The sequence below is a fragment of the Rosa chinensis genome, chromosome 4, assembly GCF_002994745.2.
Source record: "Rosa chinensis cultivar Old Blush chromosome 4, RchiOBHm-V2, whole genome shotgun sequence".
Classification (NCBI taxonomy): Eukaryota; Viridiplantae; Streptophyta; class Magnoliopsida; order Rosales; family Rosaceae; genus Rosa; species Rosa chinensis.
This window is the reverse complement of record NC_037091.1, coordinates 60,113,553-60,137,965: the sequence shown is the minus strand read 5'-3', so window position 1 is coordinate 60,137,965 and position 24,413 is coordinate 60,113,553. Positions and strand designations below refer to the sequence as shown.

General features: G+C 38.1%; 2 protein-coding genes and 1 pseudogene across 20 annotated transcripts; 1 reads left to right on the top strand and 2 right to left on the bottom strand.

The window, feature by feature from the left end:
- The first annotated feature begins 6,121 nt into the window (after positions 1-6,121).
- Positions 6,122-7,830, top strand: LOC112200312 (basic leucine zipper 43). The gene has a single exon (XM_024341338.2). It carries the CDS (start codon positions 6,259-6,261, stop codon positions 6,847-6,849), a length of 591 nt encoding a protein of 196 aa, XP_024197106.1. The 5' UTR covers positions 6,122-6,258; the 3' UTR covers positions 6,850-7,830.
- A 2,122-nt stretch (positions 7,831-9,952) lies between these two features.
- On the bottom strand, positions 9,953-15,445 carry LOC112196625 (leucine-rich repeat receptor protein kinase HPCA1-like). 19 transcript variants are annotated; one of them, XR_005810225.1, is made up of 10 exons: positions 15,357-15,419; positions 15,182-15,233; positions 14,593-14,667; positions 12,223-12,294; positions 11,957-12,118; positions 11,773-11,847; positions 11,502-11,579; positions 11,040-11,263; positions 10,490-10,568; positions 9,953-10,109 (listed from the first exon to the last, which is right to left on the bottom strand). XR_005810225.1 is itself a non-coding variant. In XM_040518945.1 (6 exons), the coding sequence occupies exons 1-5, from the start codon at positions 14,661-14,663 to the stop codon at positions 11,549-11,551; spliced, it is 456 nt and encodes a 151-aa protein (XP_040374879.1). In that variant the 5' UTR covers positions 14,664-15,444; the 3' UTR covers positions 10,575-11,263; positions 11,502-11,548. The 19 variants fall into 19 exon arrangements, 1 of the variants encoding a protein (XP_040374879.1); XR_005810224.1 differs by having other exon boundaries at positions 15,335-15,406; XR_005810216.1 differs by having other exon boundaries at positions 14,593-14,712; positions 15,182-15,445.
- Positions 15,446-18,288: 2,843 nt separating this feature from the next.
- Positions 18,289-19,698, bottom strand: LOC112199684 (annotated as a pseudogene).
- Positions 19,699-24,413: the final 4,715 nt, after the last annotated feature.

Below are 24,413 nucleotides of genomic sequence, written 5' to 3'. Positions count from 1 at the left end.
ATTATCTAATTAAACCCTATTATCACTAGGTCAAGTAACCTAGAGTTTGGGTCAGACACAAAATAGAGATTTACTTAAACACTCCCCATTGTGTCGCCCAAACTTGGTGCTCCTCTCGTTGCCTCGTTAAAAACCTTGTCGAGTAATAAAAACATTGTGGGACAAAAATAACCTCTGTCGAAAAAGAAAAAGAGTACAACACACCCTTCACGTTTCGAGATGAACATGTAGACATCTCCCCCTGATGTCAGCGCCTCCCTCTGATGACTACGATCATGAGAGTTCAGATAGCTTCTGCAAGCCAATGCTTGCCACATGTTTCTCGAACGTGGATTTAGGCAATGACTTAGTGAACAAGTCTGCCACATTATCCTGATATCGAACCTGGTTCACTTTGATCTTGAGGAGCTTCTGTTGTTACTAATTGTAGAAGAATTTGGGCGATATGTGCATGGTGTTATTGCCTTTGATGTAGCCTTATTTCATTTGTTCAATGCAAGCAGCATTATCCTCATAAATGTTTGTTGGCTCATCTGTGGTAGACTTCAGACCACAATTACTTTGAACATGCGTAACTATGGATCGAAGCCATATACATTCACGAACCGCTTCGTGAAGAGCAATAATCTCTACATGATTTGAAGAAGTAGCGACTAAGGTCTGTTTTGTAGACCTCCAAGATATCGCGGTCTTTCCTATGGTGAATACATAACCAGTTTGGGAGCAACCTTTGTGCGGGTTAGAGAGGTACCCAGTATCAGCAAAACCTTCCAAAACACTTATATCGTTTTGATATGGGGAGAGGGAACGCAGTCCACCATGTGTGGCGTCCCTGGCACTTGATGGGTCCGAATCTATCATCTCTTTGAAGGGATAGAACAAGCCCATATCAATCGTATCACTTAGGTATCGAAAGATATATTTAACACCACTCAAATGACGTCGTGTTGGCGCAGAGCTATATCTACCTAATAAGTTCACAGCGAAAGAGATGTCCGGTCTCGTGCATTGTGCTGAGTACAATAATGCGTATATTGCACTTAAGTAGGGCACTTCTTCATCGTCATCTTTTGGACAAAATGGATCTTTCTTTGGATCAAGACTACGGACGACCATTGAGGTGCTTGAATGCTTAATCTTGTTAGTATTAAAAGGCCTAAGCATCTTTTGGGTATAAACTGATTGATGAATCAGGTTACCATCTTTATGGTGCTCAAGTTCCAAACCGAGGCAAAACCGTGTTTTCCCAAGATCTTTAATCTCAATCTCGGATTTCAAGTGTTCAACGGTTTCTCTTAACTCTTTAAGGGTGCCAATTATGTTCATGTCATCAAAATAAACCGCTACTATTTCAAATCCGGAACTTGTCCTTTTTATGAACACACATGGGCATAGTTCATTGTTAACATATCCCTTACCAATCAAGTAGTCACTTAGACGGTTATACCACATCCGTCCGGATTGTTTCAATCCATATAGTGAGCGTTTCAACCTTATAGCAAACGTACTCCGTGGTTTAGAACCACTTGATTTGGATAACTGAAGTCCATCTGGAACCTTCATGTAAATCTCAGTATCTAGATCCCTATATAGATACGCAATAACCACATCCATAAGCTGCATGTTCAATTTTTTGGAAACTACCAAACTGACAAGGTAGCGGAACGTAATGACGTCCATTATGAGAGAATAGGTCTCCTCGTAGTCGATTCCAGGGCGTTGTGAGAAGCCTTGCGCCACAAGGCGAGCTTTGTACCTTACAATCTCGTTCCTCTCATTACGCTTTCTAACGAATACCCATTTATGACCAACAGGTTAGTGTTGGGCGGTATTGGTACAACCTTTCCAAATACCTTTCTTTTCGCTAGAGAATCAAGTTCTGTCTGGATCGCATCTTTCCATTTTGGCCAATCAGCTCTACTTTGTCATTCATCAACGGAGCGTGGTTCGATGTCATCGGTCTCAATAATCTCACGCGCTATGGAATAAGCTAATACATCATCAATGATGATGGAGCTTCTTTCCCACGTCCCATGTACACTAGTGTAATTTACAAAGATCTCTACGTTCTCATAGATAGGTTCTGACATCGAGGCGTCCCCCAATGATGTCTCTTGGACATAGCCATAATCTGGAACATTCTCATGGGACATATTTTGAGTATCGATGATCAAAGGATTCGTTTGTGCCTCATTCGCTCTTTTTCTAGGGCTAGTATCCTTCGAACCAATCAGTCTACCATGCTTCCTCACGGGACCTGCGGCCATAGACACCATATCACTGCCAATATGGGTAGTAACGCCATCTCCTGGTACCTCAGGAGCGGCGTTACGTCCAGTATTTGGGACGTCAATCCTTGTAGGCACGTTTGCAGCATGTATGTGTGATCTCGTCACTTTGGCAACATCAGAAAATGCATCAGGCAGAGTGTCTGCTACGTTCTGGAGCTCGATAATTCGTTGCACTTCAAGTTCAGACTGTGCGGTACGGGGATCAAGATGAGACATAGTGGGGACAGACCACGACAATTCATGTCGTTCATGTTGAACATCTGTGTTCTTATCTCCCCCTAACGATAGGAAGACTGTCTCAAATCTAGTGATAAAGAGATCGCCTGTCAAGGGTTCAAGATAGCGGACGATAGTTGGAGATTCATAACCAACATAGATGCCCATTCATTGTTGTGGACCTATCTTAGTAAGCTGTGGCGGTGTAATAGGCACACCCAAAAATGCGTAAGTGCGAGATTTCAGGCTCGTATCCAGTCACTAGCTGTAACGCAGAATAAAATTGAGTTGCAGTGGGTCATAGATGAATTAGAGTCGCTGCATGCAATATTGTATATACCCAAGCGGAAACAGGGAGACTGGTGCGCATAACCAACGTCCGTGCTATCATTTGTAGTCGTTTGATAGCGGCTTCCGCGAGACCATTTTGGGTATGAATATGAAGAATTGGATGCTCTATATCAATTTCTAGTGACATGCAATAGTCATCGAACATTTTCGATGTAAACTCCCCAGCATTATCAAGTTGAATTGACTTAATTGGGTGGTCAGGGTAGTGAGCCCATAGACGGATAATCTGGGCGAGGAGTTTAGCATAAGTAGCATTTCAAGTAGACAACAGCGCAACATGTGACCAGGGTGTCGACGCATAAACCAATACCATAAAGTATTTAAAAGGCCCGCATGATGGTTGAATTGGTCCATAGATATCCCCTTGGATTTTTTGTAAGAACGAAATGAGTATTTTGGGATCCTTTGCGTAAGATGGTCTCGGTCCTAATTTCTCGAAGGAACAGGCTTTGCAAAATGAGCGGGGGGCCTTAGAAGCAACCAATGAGGATTTTGGTTGAGCCTGAGCGTCTGTAGCGCTATTAGAAGCAAAATGTGTGACTACATCACCCATCATGGCGTTGGGGCCATGGAAAGTGGCATCCATGGCGTCATGGCCATAGGGAGGAACTTACATGGCGTGATGGCCATGGTTGGGGCCATTTATGGCGTCGTCATAAGGGACTTGGGCGGCCCTATGGCCGCTCAGGATGGCGGCAGCACCAGAAGCAGCAGTAGCGGCAGTCGTACTAAGTCCGGGAAGCAATTTTTGATTTTTTGCTTCGTCTTACTCTAAAGAATGGATGTCTGTGTAAAGTCTTTAGTATACGGATCATCATATCACGACCAGTATGTCTTAGTCGGTCATGCCAATCCTAGTATGTGTTAGAATCCAAGAGATCTTCTCTTATCACATTATTGGATTCAATAGGTCTAATTGTAGTAACATAAAGTCCACTAGATTGACACATAAGCTTTTCCAAGATGCGCTTCCATCCGCAATCATTAGAGGTAATGCAAAGGAATTCTTTTCCGTTATCAGTATGCATTTCCGCATAGAATCTGTTGGCTCTTATATCTTTAAAGCTTAATAAGGTTCGATTCGCCTTAGGAGCGTAGAGAGCTTATGTGACTTTAATTAAGGTGCCATTAGGCAATAGGAATTGGGCCATGCCATGTCCTTGAACTAAACCTGATGGCCCAACCATCGTAGTCACATAGGAATATGTAGGCAACATCTTTAAGAATAATTGCCAATGGCGTATAATGGTGTGCATAGTCGTACAGTCCGCAAGACACTGTAGTTCTCCAAAATCAATTCCTTGAAAAGTTGCTGGAAATCTTGACCGGAAAAAGTTGTTGAAGATGGTTGGAGGTCACCGTAAAAGTGGTCGGCGATGGTGGCCGGAGCTAGGCTGGGCTATGTGGGACTGCTGTAGTAGCTGTGCAGAGGATATGCAGGGCTCGTGCAGGGACTGTCAGCAGATGTTGTAGGGGTGTCGGCAGATGTCGGCAGCAGGTGTGCAAGGGTTCGGCAGGTCTCGGCAGGGGCTTGTGCGGGGCTGTAGGCAAATCTCGGCAAGTCTCGATAGATGCGACAGGTGCTCTCGTCAGGGGCTCGGCAGATCTTGGCAGGGGCTTGGCAGATCTGCGGAGGGCAGGCACAGGCCAGGGGTTAGTTCAGATTTTTCGACGGCCGGTTCATGTGGATTCCAATCAGTTTCGGTGGTTCTGCCACTGGTTCTGGTGAGGATGGGTTTTCGATATGTGGGGCGGTGGTTGCTGGGATTTGAGGGCTACGGAATTAGGGTTTCAAGGTTAGGGCTTCGTGCTGATAACGTGTTTTATAGATATGAGAATTGAGAGAAAATTGTTGTGTATTCTCATTCATAATAGGGGTATCTTTATATAGAGGATTACAAGGCATATAATCTTAATTGTACAAGAAAAGGTAATCATGCATTAAATAGGAATCTCCAAGATTCCTCGAGATTATCTAATTAAACCATATTATCACTAGGTCAAGTAACCTAGAGTTTGGGCCAGACACAAAATAGAGATTTATTTGAACAAATATAATAATAGTTGTCAATTTTGAAATACAATCATTTATCATTTCAGACCATTCTAAAATCTAGTTATCTAAAATTAAACCCACAAACAACTTACTAATCATATAAATAAAAATAAAAATATAATAATAGTTGTCAAATGGCTAATCGATTTCCATAACATTTAATAGAACTCTTAACATGAATAGTCTTTAGAAAATGACCTAAGTAGCAGTGATAGGGCTCTGCTCACTGGATTAGGACGTTTGCATAATTTGGTTGCTTATATCTCAAATTAATAGATGAATATTATGGATCTTTCTCCCGCAAGACAAGTAATTCTATCTTTACAAGTTTGCCTAAACATAATAATGAGTTAATTAAACAACGAGAATCAGGCAACAAAGCCAAGAACTGTGTTGCCAAGGGCCATACTGCGGGAATCTGCAGCTCAGTAAAAATAATCAAATTCTTTTAACAGGGATATGGATATTGTTGGGGGGAGGGGGGGGGGTGTGGGGTGGGTGATATTTGATGCTAACAATTTAGATAATTCACCTTGGTGGGTCCAAGGGAAGTGCTCAGTGAGTCATCAAATTTTTTTCTTAATACAAATTAACATGATCCATCACAAACTGATTACCTTTTAAACTGGCATTGCGTCATATGGAGAAAGTGAGCTTTGCACTTGTAATTTGCGTCTGAAATTGGTTCCAGTCCTCAAGAAGAAAAAAAGAAGATCACTAATTGACTTCAACTCAACTTCTCAATTCTCAATTTTCCTCTTCTTCCAAAACCAAAACATTCCTTGTAAACATTATTACCCCCCAGCCCCCTCCCTTTTTCTCCTTTAACCCATCAGTGTGACCCTAAATGATTTATCCAAATCTTTCATATTGTCATAAATGCATGATCATGTATGCACAGTCACATATAGTCATAGATACAAACACAGTCATAATAAACATCACCAACCAACTCAAATATAAGATGGTCTAACTAATAAAATTTAATTTCTTTTGGAGCCAAAAAAAAACTCCCAGCTAATACCACCAACAATCAAATGATGAAATAGTATATGGTCCATGTGTTATATGCATATATCTTCCTCCACATGCTACATTACACACACTTGTAGTTGTCATTTCAATAATTGTTTAATTTGCTTATGTAAGCCCCTGAAGTGTTACTCTAATTGTTGCCAACTCTGGCCCGCTATCGTTCCCCCATCTTTTCCCTCCTATAAAAACCCTCTCACTTCTTCATGCTGTCATCCCATGCCCTCTAAACAACCTTTGGATCAGTACAATATATCCTTCGAGTACTGAATTGGATATTAGCCTAGCTAGCTACCTTAAAAAATTTGAGCCATGCTTTCTGGTGAGATTTCAGGAATCCACTACCTGACTACACCTGAAATCCAGGTTCCAAATCCTGCAAACTTTGGCAATATTATCATGCAGGACAACATACCGTCCTCCTTCCATTTCAATGGAGCATCAGTCTTCAGCAACTTACTCCACACTCAAATCCCTCCTCCGGGACATGATCAATTGTTAGCTACTCCGGTGCAGTCCTCGAGTCTCAGCAACAACTCCAGTACCTCCGATGAAGCCGAAGAACACGTGCAGCAGCTGGGCAACATCATTGATCAAAGAAAGCAGAGGAGAATGATATCAAACAGAGAATCGGCTCGCAGATCACGGATGCGGAAACAGAAGCACTTGGATGAGCTCTGGTCACAGGTGCTTCGGCTTAGAACCGAAAACCACAACCTGATGGACAGGTTGAACCATGTGTCCGAGACCCATGACAGGGTTCTTGAGGAGAATGCAAAGCTCAAGGAAGAAGCCTCGGATCTTCGACAAATGCTCTCCGAGATCCAGATCAGCACCTTGAGATCGACAGAGCTGGAAGTAGAGGCCTGCAGCACAACTTTAAGCACTGACTTGCTCCGTTGAGATGAGATCATAAATATCACTGTTCCAGCTAAGCTCTCCATTATCACTAGCAGCTGCTTTAATTTGTGTTCCTTTTGTTTACTATAATTGGTAATCGTACGTTTTTTCCGTCATCGCTTTATTGTATGGGAGTAAAAGACAAAGGCCGTGCAGGAACGCACTTAACAAGCCACCATCTTATCTGCACAATTTGGCTAATACATCGCCGTCTTTAGCATTTAAACCAAACCAATATACTCCAAACTAAAAACCAGTCAAGTACTATTTAGAATCACCTCTCGCCGCATAAGTATCTAATGTACTTGCAGAAGTCATGCATCAAACACTCAATCATGTACGGCTTGTCTTTCTTTTCTCATTTGATCATCAGAACCCTACCAACGACTTGAAAACGATCATAAGGAACACGAAACAGCGCTCCGAAGATCCAAAAAGGGTTACAACTATATAGAGCATAGACAATAGAGAATCTCATATCAGAACTGCTATATGTTGAAGATACAGACTTTGTCCAACGTACTGAATTCTGGAGAAGTTATAGAGCAATCAAAGGTCAGTTTGTGTGTGGAGTCGGTGGCCTTGTGGGAAGCTTCGTACACTGAAAGGTGCAGTTTTGCAGCGACTAAGAGGACAAGATGTGGTGGATGTGCTAGCTGGTGCTAGCTAGTGGTGACTCATCATGTATACATGAGAAACATAACATTGAAAAAGCTGATCCACTAGCCTAAAACACCCAGGAATATTTGTGGATTTTTACCTTTAAAACAATTGTGATGGCATCAATACGCCTTGTCTAAAATTGTTCCAGCCATTGTTGTCATGAATTTGAAACCTGCCAAGAAATTGGCTACGTTTCAGGTGTTGCTAGAACAGTGCCTTCACTTTTTTTTGTACGTAGTACTACTGTTCACATATGCCATATAATGCAGCTAGTGGCATTACCATATAGCAATTATTTCTACTAGAGCTACAGTTTCTACAGCTGTGGAATGTGATATGTTTGTTCCTCTTGTTTTTTTGGCAAGGGGCCGGGTATTTGAACGGGAGAGGTAGCCCACTATCTCAGGAACATTATGAAACACTCGTGGCCTGCAGGAACCTAACTAACATCTGGGTCCATTGCCAATTGCCACGTGAGAGCAGTCAGACTCCGGAGGCCTAATGTTTTTCACTTCGAATACTCGCAGGCATCAAACAGTCGGATCTCATGATGACTCAAACTCTTAGAAAGTTGACACATTCACCAACGTCACATGGGGATTCAACAATACCCCATAACATTGTAACCTACTAATAAGAGACTTGTGAATATTGAGACTCGAATTTAATTGGGGATTTCAAAAAAGTGTCTCGCCATTCATGTCAATCCTCATCGGCATGTTTGTTCTTAAAGGCAACCATATACAAAAAGGATAAAAACATCTTAAAACTTGTAATGGATGAGGCATATTTGACTTCTTTATTATATTGTTGACCTAGAGCTACATATTGGTCTCCTTCACATTAGCTCTGGCCAGCATTTTGACAGTTTTTCCATATTCTAATCCCAACCGAATACCACAAATATGTCAAACAAGAACTGTGGTGCATTCATATTGAATTATTGATGACCTAATTGGGCAATACTCTGACTCAAAACGGTCAGGAAGCTCATTCATCGGTCATGTTCATTCTCTTTTCTAAATGTCATTTTAATCAAGCAGCTAGTCTCCAATATTCACATCCACATGCATATCCGTGTGTGCCCGAAATCGTGAGAAAAATAAAGACCATAGAGGCATAGATCAATGATAGTGAAGAGGAAAAAAACTTTGAGAGTTGGGATAAGAGTGAGACAAGCCGAAATTTCAAGTGGAAGAACACAATCATGACACACATGCATTCGATGCATATACAAACCACAATATTATAAGGGATCCTGTTATGACAAGGATTAAACTTTTCTCAAAGAAAAAATCCAAATGAAATGAGGCTATGTTTGTCGGCAATCTATGCAAGGAATAAATCTACTTATGAACTTATCCCAACAGGGGATAACCAAAACAAATGAACTATCAAATACTATATTTACATGAGTGATACGTACTGATCAACAATAGCTAGGAAAATAAAATGATGCAACAAATGCATGCGGTATATGATAGACGAATGAACTCCATTTGTATATGTTATCCAACTTATCTTTGATTTGTATGTGCAAACAACTCCAGTTGATAATGTTATCCTTGCATTTTATGGTATATGTTTAGCCTTTTCAAGCAATCAAGCTAGCCAGCTGCATGCCCCGTAATCTTAATTTAACCTTTTTTAGGGTCGATCTAGTCTTTGGTTCTAAATTACTCTAACAAAACTGTCCACTATAAAGCCCTTTTGATTTTCTCTCCGGCAAGCTTAGGCCGGCACTATGCCAATAATAGCTTCAGACGACAGATGATATCACTACTAGAGAAAACCCATTCAGAGACAAAATCATTTTGTCTCTAATAGCTGAGAATTCGGCCCCCAAAAAAAATTTAAGACGGAACCGTTTTGTGGCTAAAGTCGTCTCCTAATGCTCGTCCCAAATTGTTTAAGGCAACGACCAATAAATTCCGTCTCCTAATATATTTGGAGAAGAAATAAAATTTGTCCCCTATTCAATGAAATTTCATCCCCCATTCTCACTGAGCATTAAGAGAATGGAGGGAAAATAAAATAAATTGGCGCCAATCAAAAGAATAGGGGACGAACTCACTCCGTCTCCTTTTATTTTCAAAATTTAATTTTTTTTTCAAATTTAATGGCGCCAATTATATAAATAGGGGACGAAACTCACTCCGTCTCCTTTTATTTTTTATTTTTTTATTTTAAATTTAATAGTGCCAATCAGACTAATAGGGAACAAAACTCAATTCGTCTCCTTTTATTCTCAAATTTTAAATTATTTTTAAATTTAATTTTTATTTTTAATAAATTATTGAATTATATTAGACAACAAATCTAATGGTTGTCGCCAATTATAAAAATAGAATTTGTTCTCCTAAAAAAAAATAGAATTTGTTTTTACCAAAAATTTGAATTTATTATGGATAATAGTAATAAATAGAGCCTAGTTTTCAAATCCAACAAACATGAACAAATTGAGCACTTTCATAATTTGCTTCACAAGTCTTCAACTATAAAAAATATCTGTAACTAATTAAGAACAATAATGCAGACGGCTTTTGATGGAGAACCAGAGGCATATGGACTATCCTTGAACATGTGTCTGATCAGTATACCTGCACCATAAGCCTTAATAATAAAATACCGCTGACTCCAAGAAAATTCATGAAACTGAGGAGATGCAAATATATGTTGGACCTTGATAAAGGAATATTGAAAGGAGTAAACAGGATTTCATAAGGAAACATCAAAGAAAGCAATCCGACATTGATTCATGATGAGCATAAAACATTATTTAATAAGTGCAAAATATCAAATTAAACAAAAGTTAGTTTTTAGTACCAAAACCGCACACTGAATGCTTACCAACTAATCAAAGCAAAAATACACACAAGATATCAATGGTTTAACTTGAGTTAGACAATTAAAGACAAGCAAACAAACATGAGATAAAGCATGTGATCAGAGCTATAGGCCCAAATAAGAAAGGGTTTACCTTAACTATAAGGGGATCAAGGTAGAAGCCTACCACATAATATATTAACCTTCATGCTCCTAGCCACATATCGATCCAACTGCATAATGTAACGTCGAACACCAAAAGTTAATATCAAGAATGAAAATCCATAAGCAAGCTAAATAAAATTATTTTTATAGTAAATATCAAGAATGGAAATCAATACCAACTTGAAATTTAAACCATGTTAAAAAAAATGGAGAATTCCTAGAGCATTCGACATTGATTAATCCAATTCTATAAAAGTGGATATTTAGTAAGAAACATAGACAATAAGCAGTTGTGATTTTGATAAGATAAGAAAACAAAGTCTCCTTGCACACATGGTCAACATCATAAGTAAATAAAAAACAAAAATGGAACTAACAGACCATACTGACAAAAAAGACCAAGTTAACAATAATATGTAATTATGCTAACGACCGAAAGATGTTTAATTATGAGTTAGGAAGGCATAACCATATAGAGAAAAGTAACTAATGATGATTTGCATACACTTTTCGAGCCACGTACATTTAAAATCATTTACCTTAATCCAAGTCACTGTATCCATCACTTTCTCGAGTGTTATCTTCATCTCCTTATAGTAATTCCTCATCAACAAAGTTCAATAATTATTTGATATGAATTTTATATGTAATGAAAAAGATTGACATACCTCAACTCCCAATTTCTTGTCACGTTCCAGTAAAATGAGTACAAAGAGTTCAAAATGGCTTCGCTGTGCTCTGTTATCACGTTATTCCAGCAGATCTTGCATAAAGAGATAATAGAGTACCACTTAGGTTCAGACCCAGGTCTATTATACTATTTCAACAGGTGTTCAATATAGGGTAAATTAAATACTTAAACTCAAAATTTGACATGGACCAGCCCTTGCTGCAACTTCTAATCTAGATGATAGGCCTAGTACTCGTTTGATTTGAATAATTACCAGATAAGAATGCCAATGCCTACTTTTGGGAATGAAAGTTGTAAATGAGTTACTAACCTGCCAATGGGTATCCACAAAATCTGATATATCTCGCACTTTATTCCTTAACTGAGTCTTTGACGCGGCTGGGAACTTCTGTTGCAAAGCATGTAACACCTTATTGGTACTTTGGGAGCACGACTGAATGACTAAGGAAAGACAATTAGAAATGCAATGCATATAAACATGAACTCATACATTTCCTGTTCTATTCTGCAGATTGTATTAATCATTCCCATATTTCAAGTTACTCCTCTAGAAAATGAACGCTTTAACGTACAACACTTACAAATGTATCAGAGGCATATTTGAGTTGAACAGTTGAGATGGAATGCTGCCCGAGAGCTGGTTATTTGAAAAATGACTGTATTTAAAGCAAATACAGAAAGAATCAGAAGGACATAAATTGGAAAGAACAATGCCAAGGTACCATGTAAATGTTAAGTTAAAATTACTAATAAGAGCGGGCTTACAAGTGCTTTGTTTTATTTAACATATCAAGACCAGGTGCAGTCCCATTAGAGAGTGGAATGGAATCCCCAAGCATGTTGTCCGATAGGTCCAGAAAGACAAGATTGGCTAGATTGCCAATGGAAGGTGGAATTGGACCACTAAATCTATTGTTTTTCAGAGATCTGCAATAGCATACAAATCAAGAGTTCCGGAATTACTGCATATCAGCCTAACATATCATTACAAGAAAAAGGAGAGCAGGGGATCAAAAATTTGGAAACTTTACAGATAAGAAAGTTGCTTTAAAGATCCTATTGTAGCTGAAACAGGACCAGAGAATCTGCAACCATCCAGGATTCTGGTATGCAACAAAATTTGTTAGGAGGATAAACAATCACATAGAATCTAATATTACTCTTACACTCGACGAACAAAATCAAAAGAGAAATAGTCGAGCTGAGCGAAGAGCAACAACACACACCAAGTGTTTGACGAAATAACTATAACAAAACTTCAAGAATCAACCTCAATTACTTGTAGAAAACCACAATCGAACACCGAGTATGTAAAATCAAAGCTTCGAAGCTAACAATTACAGTAAATTTCAGCAACAATCTTCATCATCTTGTAGAATTAAACTTCTTCCTCAAAACAAGAAACTTATCTGAGTTTGTGTAGGAAATTCACTACAAGAGAAAATAGCAAAAGCGAGGAATTTCATTGTGACGACCCAAAAATCGTCGCAAAAACTTGGCAAATACGAGGGAATTTCAGTTGTCGCACATGATCCCATCGGTGACAACCAATTTGTCGCATAAAGTAGGAATTTGCAAGAAATTGACAGTTGTCGCCCATATGACATTATGCGACACCCAATTCCTCGTAAAATGTTAATTAGGCGACAATTTCTACCAAATTGTCGGTTAATGTTTCTGTGACAACTTTAACTTCCTCGCAAAAGATTAATTAGGCGACGACTTCTGTAAATTGTTGCTTAATGTTTATGTGACAACTAGATTTTTGTCACTAAAGACTGATTTAGCGACCTCTTATGTGAGTTGTCAGTTAATAATTATGTGACAACCTTACCTTTCTCGCTGAAAATCAATTTGGCGACAACTTTATTGAGTTGTCGCTTAATGTTTATGTGACAATTTGAATTTCCTCGCTGAAAATCAATTTGGCGACAATTTTATCGGGTTGTCGCTTTATGTTTATGTGACAATTTGAATTTCCTTGTTGAAAATCAATTTGGCGACAACTTTATCGGGTTGTCGCTTTATGTTTATGTGACAATTTGAATTTCCTCGTTGAAAATCAATTTGGCGACAACTTTATCGGGTTGTCGCTTTATGTTTATGTGACAATTTGAATTTCCTCACTGAAAATCAATTTGGCGACAACTTTATCGAGTTGTCGTTTAATGTTTATGTGACAATTTCAATTTCCTCACTGAAAACTAATTAAGCAACGACTTCTACTAGTTGTCGGTTAATGTTTATGTGACAACTTCAATTTCCTCGTAAAAGACCAATTAAGCGACGACTTTTACAGGTTGTCGCTTGATGACTATGTGACAACCTGAACTTCCTCACTGAAAATAAATTAGGCGACAACTTCTACCAGTTGTTGGTTAATGTTAATTTGACAACTTTAATTTTCTCGCAAAAGGCCAATTAGGCGACGAGCTCAACGGGTTGTTGCTTAATGTTTATGTGACAATTTGAAATTCCTCTAGTAGTGGTCTACCTCCAGATCAAGGGCAGTCCACTCATCACGGAGGGCATGCACACACTGGCAATAGCACGAGTCTCAACTAGTCCACTACAAGAGGAACTAGCAAAAATAAGGAATTTCATTCTGACAATTCCAAATTTTGTTTATTATTTACTTCAGTTACCTGTACATTATATTTTAAAACATGACATGCTCATATCATGAAAGTGCAAAGTCATAATCTTTAACCACAAGGAGGGGCAAACGAGCAAGTAAGCACAGCTAGATTTTTATCCTTCACTATTTGATTTAGATCTAATGGAGATTAACTACAATTGAGCAAGAAATCGAATAAATAGTGTAAGTAAGAAGGACACTTTGTTATAATCTCACCAAGCGATAAAGAAAATAGATCAATCACATCAAATGTTCTAAAAGTTACATTTCCTCATAAGTACATTTTATGTTAATCTCTCATATTTCTATATGCTATTGTGCTTCTGAATTAATTTAGAGAACGTAGCCTTATACATCATACCAAATTGGTGCATTAATAGTTGTTGATTTTTTTTTCTTTACGAGACAAGAGTTATACTAGGAAGACAAGATCCTAGCTTAGTTGTCAGACTACAATTCATATATCACAAGCTTGCTCTTCAATGAAATTTGTTGAATAATGCCCCGCGGCAACAGTGTGCTTCGAGAGTCCAAAATTTAAAATTTTTCTTTTTGTACATTGGAAAGTAGTTGAACCTCGGTCTAACCTAATCTCAATCTAAGAGACTAGAATCCTAAGTTTTAAAGCTTTAATATATGAATACCAGATTTAGGATGAAAAATATTCTAGAAAAAAAGAAAAAGAAAAAGAAAAAAAGGCACCATTTGATTAAAGAACAGAGGCGCAATTCTTCAAAAAAAAAAATCACAGATTTTCTTTTACACGGTTTTTAGTTTGTTCAAGTTTCCAATTGATGCTTGAAGTTGTCCCTTCAGGTCCTCGTTGAAAGTCATATTCCTATATGAAAAATGACATAAAGCCAGATTCCTATTTGAAAAATGACTGTATTAAAGCAAATACAGAAAGAATCAGAAGGACATAAATTGGAAAGAACAATGCCAAGGTACCATGTAAATGTTAAGTTAAAATTACGAACAAGAGCTGGCTTACAAGTGCTTTGTTTTATTTAACAGAGTGAATGATTATATAATCTGATAGTGTGAATGCATTTTATGGGTCTGGCCTTCTGCCTCAGATTTGGTAGCATCATGGTCATTGATTACATAAACTAATAATGTAAATGCAACTATATAGTGAATCCTCTAGTTATTGGTTAACCTAGGAACTCACTGTCAAATTCAGAAAACCATAAACTACTTCTAGACATTGGAGAAACATAGGAAAACAAAACTGGGTCAGAAACATGAACGCCAACAACCCAGAGCTTTAATCGAAAATTAGATCAAACCTTGAATGAAACAAAGCTTTAAATCAATGAAAAACGAATCTCAGAGAGAGAGAGAGAACGAACCTGAAGCCGGAAACAGAAAACGAATCGGAGAATATTCAGGAAGAGAACGAACCTGAAGCAGAGAAGAAGAAGATTCAAAGTGAGAGGAATTGAGATTGGTTTGCGAGGAATAATGGGTCTGCAACTTTGTTTTGTGTTGGGAGAGGAGAAAACCCGAACGGAGACGAAGGCCAACCTGCTGCGCACCCTACACCCACGAAAAGAGGGAGACGAAGGCCAACCTGAGTCGCGGAGAGTTATACTACGGCAAAAGACTACACTTGTGTAAAATAATGGAAAAGAAAAATAGATTCGTATTTAAAAAAATCAACAAATTGGAGGCAATTAATTTACAACATATATAGTTATTTACTTTTTTTTTTAATATCTAGAAATATAATGAACTATTAAATTAAGTACCTTACGTCCCTCTCATAGTGGTATGGTTGAAAATCAAATGATAAAGATTGCAACAGATATCTAGGTCAATCAAGTCAACGCAATTGGTTTCAATAAGAAATCATATTTAATATAACATATTTTCCGAATTGAAAAACACAGACATCATTAAGCCTCTAAACCTTACGCCCCTCTCATAATCGTGTGGTCGAAAATCGAATGGAAAAGATTGCAACAAAATATCTAGGTCAATCAAGTCACCTCAATTGGTTGTAATAAGAAATTTGAAATTATATTCAATACAAAATGCTTTCCCAATTGAAAAGAAATCTCCTCTAAGTGTATCTGGGTGAGGAAAAATTCTCTCAAAGAGTTCAAATTAGGTGAGAAGTAACTCCTCAAATACAAATTTGTGTGAGGAGAAATCTCTCATCTCCTCAAAGAGAATCTGGGTGAGAAGTATTCCTTTCGAAAGAAATCCGAGTGAAGAGTGGAATCGAAGTGAGAAGAAATCTTCTCAAAGAGAATCTGAGTGAAGAGTATTCCCTTTGAGGGAAATCTGAGTAAAGAGTGGAATTCAGGTGAGGAGAAATCTCCTAAAAGAGAATCTGGGTGAGGAGTACTCCTTTTAAGGGAAATCCGAGTGAGGAGTGGATTCCAGTTGAGGAGAAATTCCCTCAAGATGAATTTGGGTGAGGAGAATTCACGATGAAGCAATTTTAGCAAAAGAAAATAAACTTGATGAAGCCATGTCTCAAAAAGTAACTCATTGTAATTTAAAAACTTGATGGAACCACCTATAATATCTTTTTGGACGTAAATGAAGTTAACATTCATATTTTGTTATATGTAAATCTAATATGTTGACATTCATATCACTAAAGTTGAAGAACTCGATCACACTTGTTAAGGTCGGACTATCTAGAGACTCAAATCTTTGTTGCGCATTGGCTAAATTAAATGTCCGAGTAAATTTTAATTAAAGATAAATTATATAAGATAAATATAATTAAAAAAAAATAATAAATAGATGACCCTACATCATATGATCATAACCTTTTTTTACTTAAATACCCCTTATACATATACAATGAAAACCACATTAATTTAGAAGGGTAAATAAGTAAAATTAGAGATCAGAAGTAATAAGGAAACCCCAAACCATGATTTGGTCCTACGCTACAGAAATTGGCAGATGGGAAGCGAGCCTTTGCACTTGGCTAATTGGCTCGTACCTAGCTGCTCTCAGCTAAAATTGAATGCACTTAAGTCTTAAGGTGTTTGTGAAAATGGCTCTGAGAACGTCCCTTGGCCATTTTGAAGGATTTTTTCTTTCTTTCCTAATACTCACCCTCTGGCGCTCTACGTTTTTGGGTTTTCATCCATTATTCATTTGCTTAATGTATGTGGTCTGCGTCTTGTAGCTCATGCATCACACAAGTATGTGCAATATCACTTTTTGTGGCAACGACCTCCTTTTAGTCCCCATTGTGGACCACCAAATAGATGGATCATTGCCTCAAAAAAAAAAAAAAATTGTTCCAACTACATCAACTTAAACAAACTAAGCACTTCTGCTGCTTTATTAAGTCTTCAAATAGAAAAAAAATTTATGAAAACCTCCATAAAACATCCATATGTTGAAATAAGATAAATAATTTCCTACTTATAGAGACCTAAATGATAATTACTACTCTTTATTCCCCCAAGCTTTATTAACTTTTGCAAAATCCCGCCAAAAACAAAAGTAAATAAAGCAAAATATTTATTAACTTTGCTAAACCCCGCCAAAAATAAACTTCAATAAAACAAAAATATCGCCAACATATTTAGAGGCAAAAAATTTTGTCCCTAAATCTGTTTGTCCAAATTTTGAAATTCAGCATAATTCCCCACTCAAATTTTTACCAATTATTTACAAATTAGAAAAACATAGGAGACCAAATTAAATCTCATCCCCAATTAAATTTTGGGACAAATATTTTTTATCCCCAATTGAAATTTATTTGTCTCTAATAGCGTTGAATAGACAATTCTGAACAACAAAACTTTTAGGGACAAAATCAAAAAATTTGTCCCTAATTATGTGTTTGGGGGACGAAAAATTAGTCTGTCCCAAAAATTTGTCTCTAAATGGGTTTTCTCTAGTAGTGTATCTGTCGTCTGATATGCAAATTATTTGTAGTGTATCCAGCTGTCATCTCTTATGGCATCAGACGACAGATATCCTCCGTCGTCTGTCCTCACTCAGACTACAGAAGTTTCGCAAGGCTCTGTCGTCTGAACAACCCAACTTTGAAGGATTTGAAACTTTCTATAGTTACTAATCACATACAACGACACATTAATGTTGTTGAAATGAGATAGAAACTACAGTTTTAATAAAACTTCTGTTGTCTAAAAACAAATAAGAAGACATCTATATGTTGTCTGAATTGAGCTTCAGTTTTATGTTGTATTTCTGTTGTTTGATAGTGAATTGAACTTCAGTTTTCTGTTGTCTGGTAAAAGTATTATGTTGTTTAATAGTGAATTAAACTTCAGTTTTCTGTTGTCTGTTAAAGGCATCTCTGTTGTTTGATAGTGAAATAAACTTAAGTTTTCTGTTGTTACAAGTATGAAGGAACCACACAGAGATATTCTTTTATGTTGTTAATGTATTTGTGATACAACATATCATAAACCTGCATTTCAAATCCAACAACCATAGCAAACCTCATTCTGTACACTAGTCATCAAAAAGGCATATTAATTATAAGATCTGAAATCAACAAATTCCTCATTGCATCAATTAACCCACCAAATTACATTCCCATCAGTAGCATAACACTAAACTAGCTAGCATGCTAGCCTTTACACTAACCGATTTTAATTACTGCCATTGTTGCATGGACCCTAATCTAACTAAGACAAAAACCTAGTAGCATAATACTAAACTAGCTAGCATAATCCTCATCTTCCCTCATTGGTGGATTTCAGCTCAAGCTTCTGGAACGGGCTGCAGGTTGGTTCAAATAGCATTTCAGTCAATAAGTTGCAATGTAATAATGAGGTGAAAAAGTAAACCCAGAAAACGGTGAATGGTATTAAAAGTGATAGTTTACTTCCTGAGCATAAATAGAAGAAATCAATAGCATTCTATATTTTGAACAAAGCAAAGAGTTACAATACATCAAATTCATAGACCAACAACAAAATGAAGGAAAGCTACCTGCTATTAGGATCATAATAGAAGCCGTTGATGGAGCCATCACTACATGAGAAACACAGAGTAAAAGCTGGCTATAGTCAAACCACAATCTGTGCCAACATTCACAAAGTATTGCTCCTTCCATCTCTGCACCAGCAAATCAAAGAACTCAATTTCATTTGACGTTTGATTTTTGCTGATTGACAGGTGATAATAAAGCATTTAGACCAGTTACCAACTTACCAAGAATATGTATGGATAGTTGCTGAGATCTAATGATTTGCCACCATCAACTTCCACTTGGCTCTGTAAGATGTGGAATTAGCTAGGCGACAACAGAACAACAGATATGAAAGACAACATTAATTAAGACTCCTTAGCTTATATCAACTTATATCATCATCTTGTCTGTCACAAGTTACACAAAAATTTGATTGTTATTCACCGTCACAACTAGCTAAATATGGGTCCTTTCTCAATTGTAGATAAAAGAACAAAAAGCCATACATTGCTTCCCACTTCTCAGTGAATGAAGTATAATTCTTGGTGTCAACAATCTCCCCTTCCCAAAAGGTGATGACCTACCACACAATGAAAAGAAAGTAAATGCTCAATGAAGGCTTCCTATGATGAAGATACAACAGTTTCTTTTGAATCGAGATAACATTAGTCAATACATTGATGATAATGCAGAAAATAGAGAATTAAAAGATAAAACAGAATAAAGTTCAATTCAATTTATGTCGAAGAGGTTGGGGGTGGAGAAACAAACAACTAGATGGCAATATCCAACAAACAAACATTGACATGAGGCCGCCGATCAGCAAGGAGAAGAGCAATTTCTTACCGGTGTGTCAGCCATGGGAACATTAAGTGCTTCCATGGTTCCACACAGATAACCATTCTCAAGATCACACCCTTGTATCCGAACACCCTTGTATCCGAACATATAATAATCCAATATTTAAGAAAAAGAGAAGGAGAACATACTAGGTATTATCGGAAGCAAGCATGTATAAATTGTAGTTTAATAATAGTTCTTGGACTTAAAATCTTAACTACTTATTTGCTTTGTATCCAACCATTATCACCATATTTCACGGACCTAGCACAAGTTTAATAATTTACTATGAAGTTGACAAATATTCATCAACAAATATCTTGTAATTAAGAACTGTAGTGTCAGAATTTCATTTTCTAACCCTTTCCTGATCTTAACTCCAATCCAAAGAGATCTCCCAACAACACAATTTCAGTATTTTCTAAAATGGTCAAGGTGTCCTACAGCATTACAAACAATAGCTTTACTAATCAAGCCTTGTCTTATTCCAACCCAAATAAGTCTACAGCATAAATTCAGTGCCTAATCCAACAAAGCATATTCAATACCGGTACCTTTCAAAGATTATAACTTTCAATACCAAATTTAAAGCCATATAATGAACGCAAGAACTAATAGTCTTCATGATAGATAATCAATATCATTCACCACTAAAAGAACATCAAAGATCTTCGTATGAACAACACACCTTTATTCTTTGGTAGATGTAAGCAAACTGTTATAATAACACGAAATAAAAACCCAGAAATGGAAAACAATATGAAGCAGCTAAAACAAACCTAAAAAAATCCAACAAAACTTGAATAAAATTAGGTATAAGCTACGAAGGCTCGATACAGATGTAATCAGATCTCACCTTTTCCTTTCTTCTTCCCTTGATCTTCTGCTGGGTTTACATAGGAAGTTAATAGAAACATTAGATCTACTGGTGAAGTGGCCGGATTTGATAGAAATATGGTGAAGAAATTCTGACCTTACCCAAGAAAGGTGCTTGCAGATTCAGCGGCGAATTGGTCAGATCGAGAGAGATGACAAACAAAGAGATGAAGGGGAAAATCTAAACAGAATGGAGCGGGAACGGGTCAGATCGAAATGCACAAGAGAGAAGAAAGAGGGAGTAAGGGCTTTTTTTATCGAAGAGAAGGGAAGTTCACTCTAGGTCGAGAGAGGGGCTGAGTTTCTGTGGAAAGAGAGCTGAGTTTTTGAGTCTTGCGGAAAAACACGGGGTCTAAAGGGCAAAACAGATCCATAAGTTGGTTGTGTCAAAAACATATTTTTGGTTAGATTAAGAGAGATTATTTTCCGGTTTACTCATACTACATTTGAATGTTGTCCTAATTTTTCACTTTTTCATACGAATTTATCAGTTTTTTCAGACGACAGATATCTGTTGTCTTAATTTTCTAACTTACGAAAAAGATGAAAAAACTGAAATAGTATGGATTCTCATGCTATTCAGACAACAGAATTAATTTATATGTCGTTTAAAGAAGTTTAAAAGATTCAGACGACAGAAAACAAAAATTATGTTGTCTGAAATGTGTCGTCTGAAGGCATTATTGGCATATTGCGGTCTAGCTACATTTCAAATAAACAAGTTGTCAGATTTGCCACTGAACAATTCCATGTTGTGCATTTGATATACAACATTCTTACTCCTGATAGTAGTGCACAATCCCTCTGTCATTTTGACATTTAGAAGTTTTTTAAAAAATCCAAAAATTAGGAAAGTTAGGAGAAGGAAAAAGAAACGGTCGATATTTTCATATGAGAAAAATTCACTATCACTGTCTAAATTGTTGAAGGATGTCGACATAATGTGTGCCTCTACAACCTAGGGTTTAGAGTTGTAATAGGAATGTGTTCTAGGTATTCAATTGTAATCAGATTCTATTACATTTTTGGTACCTTGTAACTTCCTATTTAAAGGGCTCCTATTATCAATAATATACACAATTTCATTCTCCTACAACACGTTATCAGCACGAGTTCTAACCCTAGCCCAAAAAAAAAAAAAAACCTAAAAACTCTCTCTCACAAATTCTGCCGCAGCCTCCAGCCGGCCTCCCTGCACAGCCCCTTGCTACTCACCCTGCACCTCCGTACACCAGCCTCACCCTAGCAGCCTAGCCGCAGCCCACTGCAACCCCTGCTGCCCGCACTGCTTCCTGCCGGCCTGCCGCAAGCCTGCAGCCCACTGCCGCACGTGTCCTGCAACAAGCCAGCCTCCAGCCCTGCACACCTGCCTGCATCGCAAGCTCACTGCAACCCAGCCTCCTGCAAGCCCCGTCTTCTGCAAACCCCGTCTTTTGCGAGCCCCGCCTTCTACAAGCCCACTGCAGCAGCAGCCTCCCTCCCACCTGCTCAGCCTAACAACAGCCTCCCTCCCATCAGTCTATCGTTGTAGATTAGGAGGAGGAAGAACAGAGAAAAAAAATAGAAGAAGAAGACGCGAAAAAAAAGGGAGGAAGGGACCCGGCCCAGAAAAAAAAAAAAAAAAAAAAAAAAAAAAAAAAAAAGAAGGGACCCGGCCCAGAGAAAAAAAAACACGCCTACTCCAACACAAGCGTCCTCAAGGCAAGAACCATCACGTAAGTTTTTGTGAATTAAAGTTGCTGTTTTCATGTATTTTAAATTCTTTTATTTTCTGCAAATTTTGGAATATATGAATATATGAACATGTGTGGTTTTTAGTATTTAACAAAGCGAAATTGTGAGGATTCACGCTTAACGAACTAAGAGTGTTTGTATGAACTAAGAGTGTTCATAATTAAACGAACTAAGAGCGTTCGTATGAACTAAGAGTGTTCATAATGCTTGGACTAAGAGCGTCCACAAGCATCAAATTGTGACCATATTAAAACGTCATTGTTTGGTCTAATCCAAAAGAGATTCTTGGAAATTGATTTCTTGGTAGCATAGCTCGGAAATCTTATTGTTTTAGTTTTCGTGGAAGTTTATCTCCGAAACTAATATATTTTCTCTTCTTATTTTCAGGATGTCGAATGAACCTAGACTCGACTTTCCCATGCTTGACTCAACAGGCTCAGATTACCACAGTTGGGTAACCGATGTTGAGAACCATCTCACTTCAAAGGGAATATTACCCATAATCCAGGCACCTAACCCAGATCTTGTGTTCGTGCGAACACCTACAAAGCATGCTCAAGCAGTTATCTTGATGCGATGCTATATGGACAAGGCACTCAGATTGGAGTATATGTCGATCAAGGATGCAAGAGAGCTATGGGTAGCGCTAGTAGAGCGTTTTGGCAATGTTCAAGATTCCCTCCTCCCTGACTTGAAGGTTTAATGGAACAATCTGCGCTTTGCTGATTTCAAGTCTGTAGCTGAATATAATTCAGAAGCTCTTCTCATACAGTCCATGTTGAGGTTTTGTGGACAACCTGTCACAGAGCAAGAGCTAATTGAGAAAACTCTCTCCACCTTCCCTGTTTCAGCCATTGTGGTATCAAAGCAATACCGTACTGAAGTCAATGCTGGACGGATCACGAGGTTTCATCAGCTTATCAATGTTATATCTGTAGCTGAGAAACATGATAACATACTCGTGAGGAATTATAATTCAAGGCCCATTGGAACTAAGAGCGTTCATGAGGCGAATTATAATGCACCCAAAGGAGGGCGCAAGGAGCGGTACCCTAAGAATGGGGGACATGAGGGACGTATGGGCCCATATAACTGCCCTAACCAGGAAGGAAACCGCAAGTTTGGTGTGGATACACGTGGTGGTAATGCCACACGTGGGAGAGGGGGTCGTGGTATCCCTAGCCGTAATGGTGGCGCCATGGGTCGTGGTGGTGGCACCAACCCTCCTAGGGAACTCCCGCAACGTGCACAACGTGCACCTCAATTAAAGGGAGGCAACCACAATGATGAGTGTCATCGATATGGATCAATTGAGCATTGGTTCAAGCAATGCAAGGCAAGCGAGGAACTAGCTGAAAGATACAGGGCATACAGGGACCTGAGAGAGCAAGAAGTGTACCTTGCAGAAGAAGAAGAAGATGGTGGAGATGTCAATCTCACCACAGAGGACTTCAAAGCTGAAGATGAAGTGCACAAGGATGCAGCAGACTTTGATTAGATTAGTCCTTTTATTTTTCCAAGAACTTTTGTAATGGCAATATGCCTTAGTCAATAAATGACAATTGTATTAACTCTTTCTTATGTGGCGGACCCAATAAAATGTGATGTCTAGGAAAGTCATTGAGATTATTTGTACTTAAGAGAGCCTCGCTCCACCAACATCTCTCTCTACTTTCCTGGTCATATTTGATTGGAGTTACCAAACGGATAGAGTGACTACAATGTGTCTTAGATTGATTTTATTTTGGATTAGATTTTGGAAACTTTGATGTAATCATTGGCTATTAATAAAGTGTCAATTCTTTTACTTAATGTCTTGGACATACCTTAATTCGAACTTTATTATATAAGAGCCAATTGTTTTCATGTGGAAACACACTATGAGAATGGACAGAGTTCCTTTGCATCACCTCTAATGACTACGTACATAAACAAGTATTGGAGAAACTTATGTGTCGCTCTAGTGGGTTGTATCCAATCACTATTCTTGTTATTGAATCCAACCATGTCATGAGAGACGACTTATGGGATTCTGACACATATAGGCTTTGGCATGATGATAATCCGTGTATTAAAGACTCTACACGGACATCCATTTTCAGAACGAAGAAAAGTAAGAACCAAGAATTGGTTCGAGGAGCTGCACATGCGCCTCATGGTGCCATGATTGTGCAAAGACCGGCCACACATGGCCGGCGCCTCCTACCCCTTGC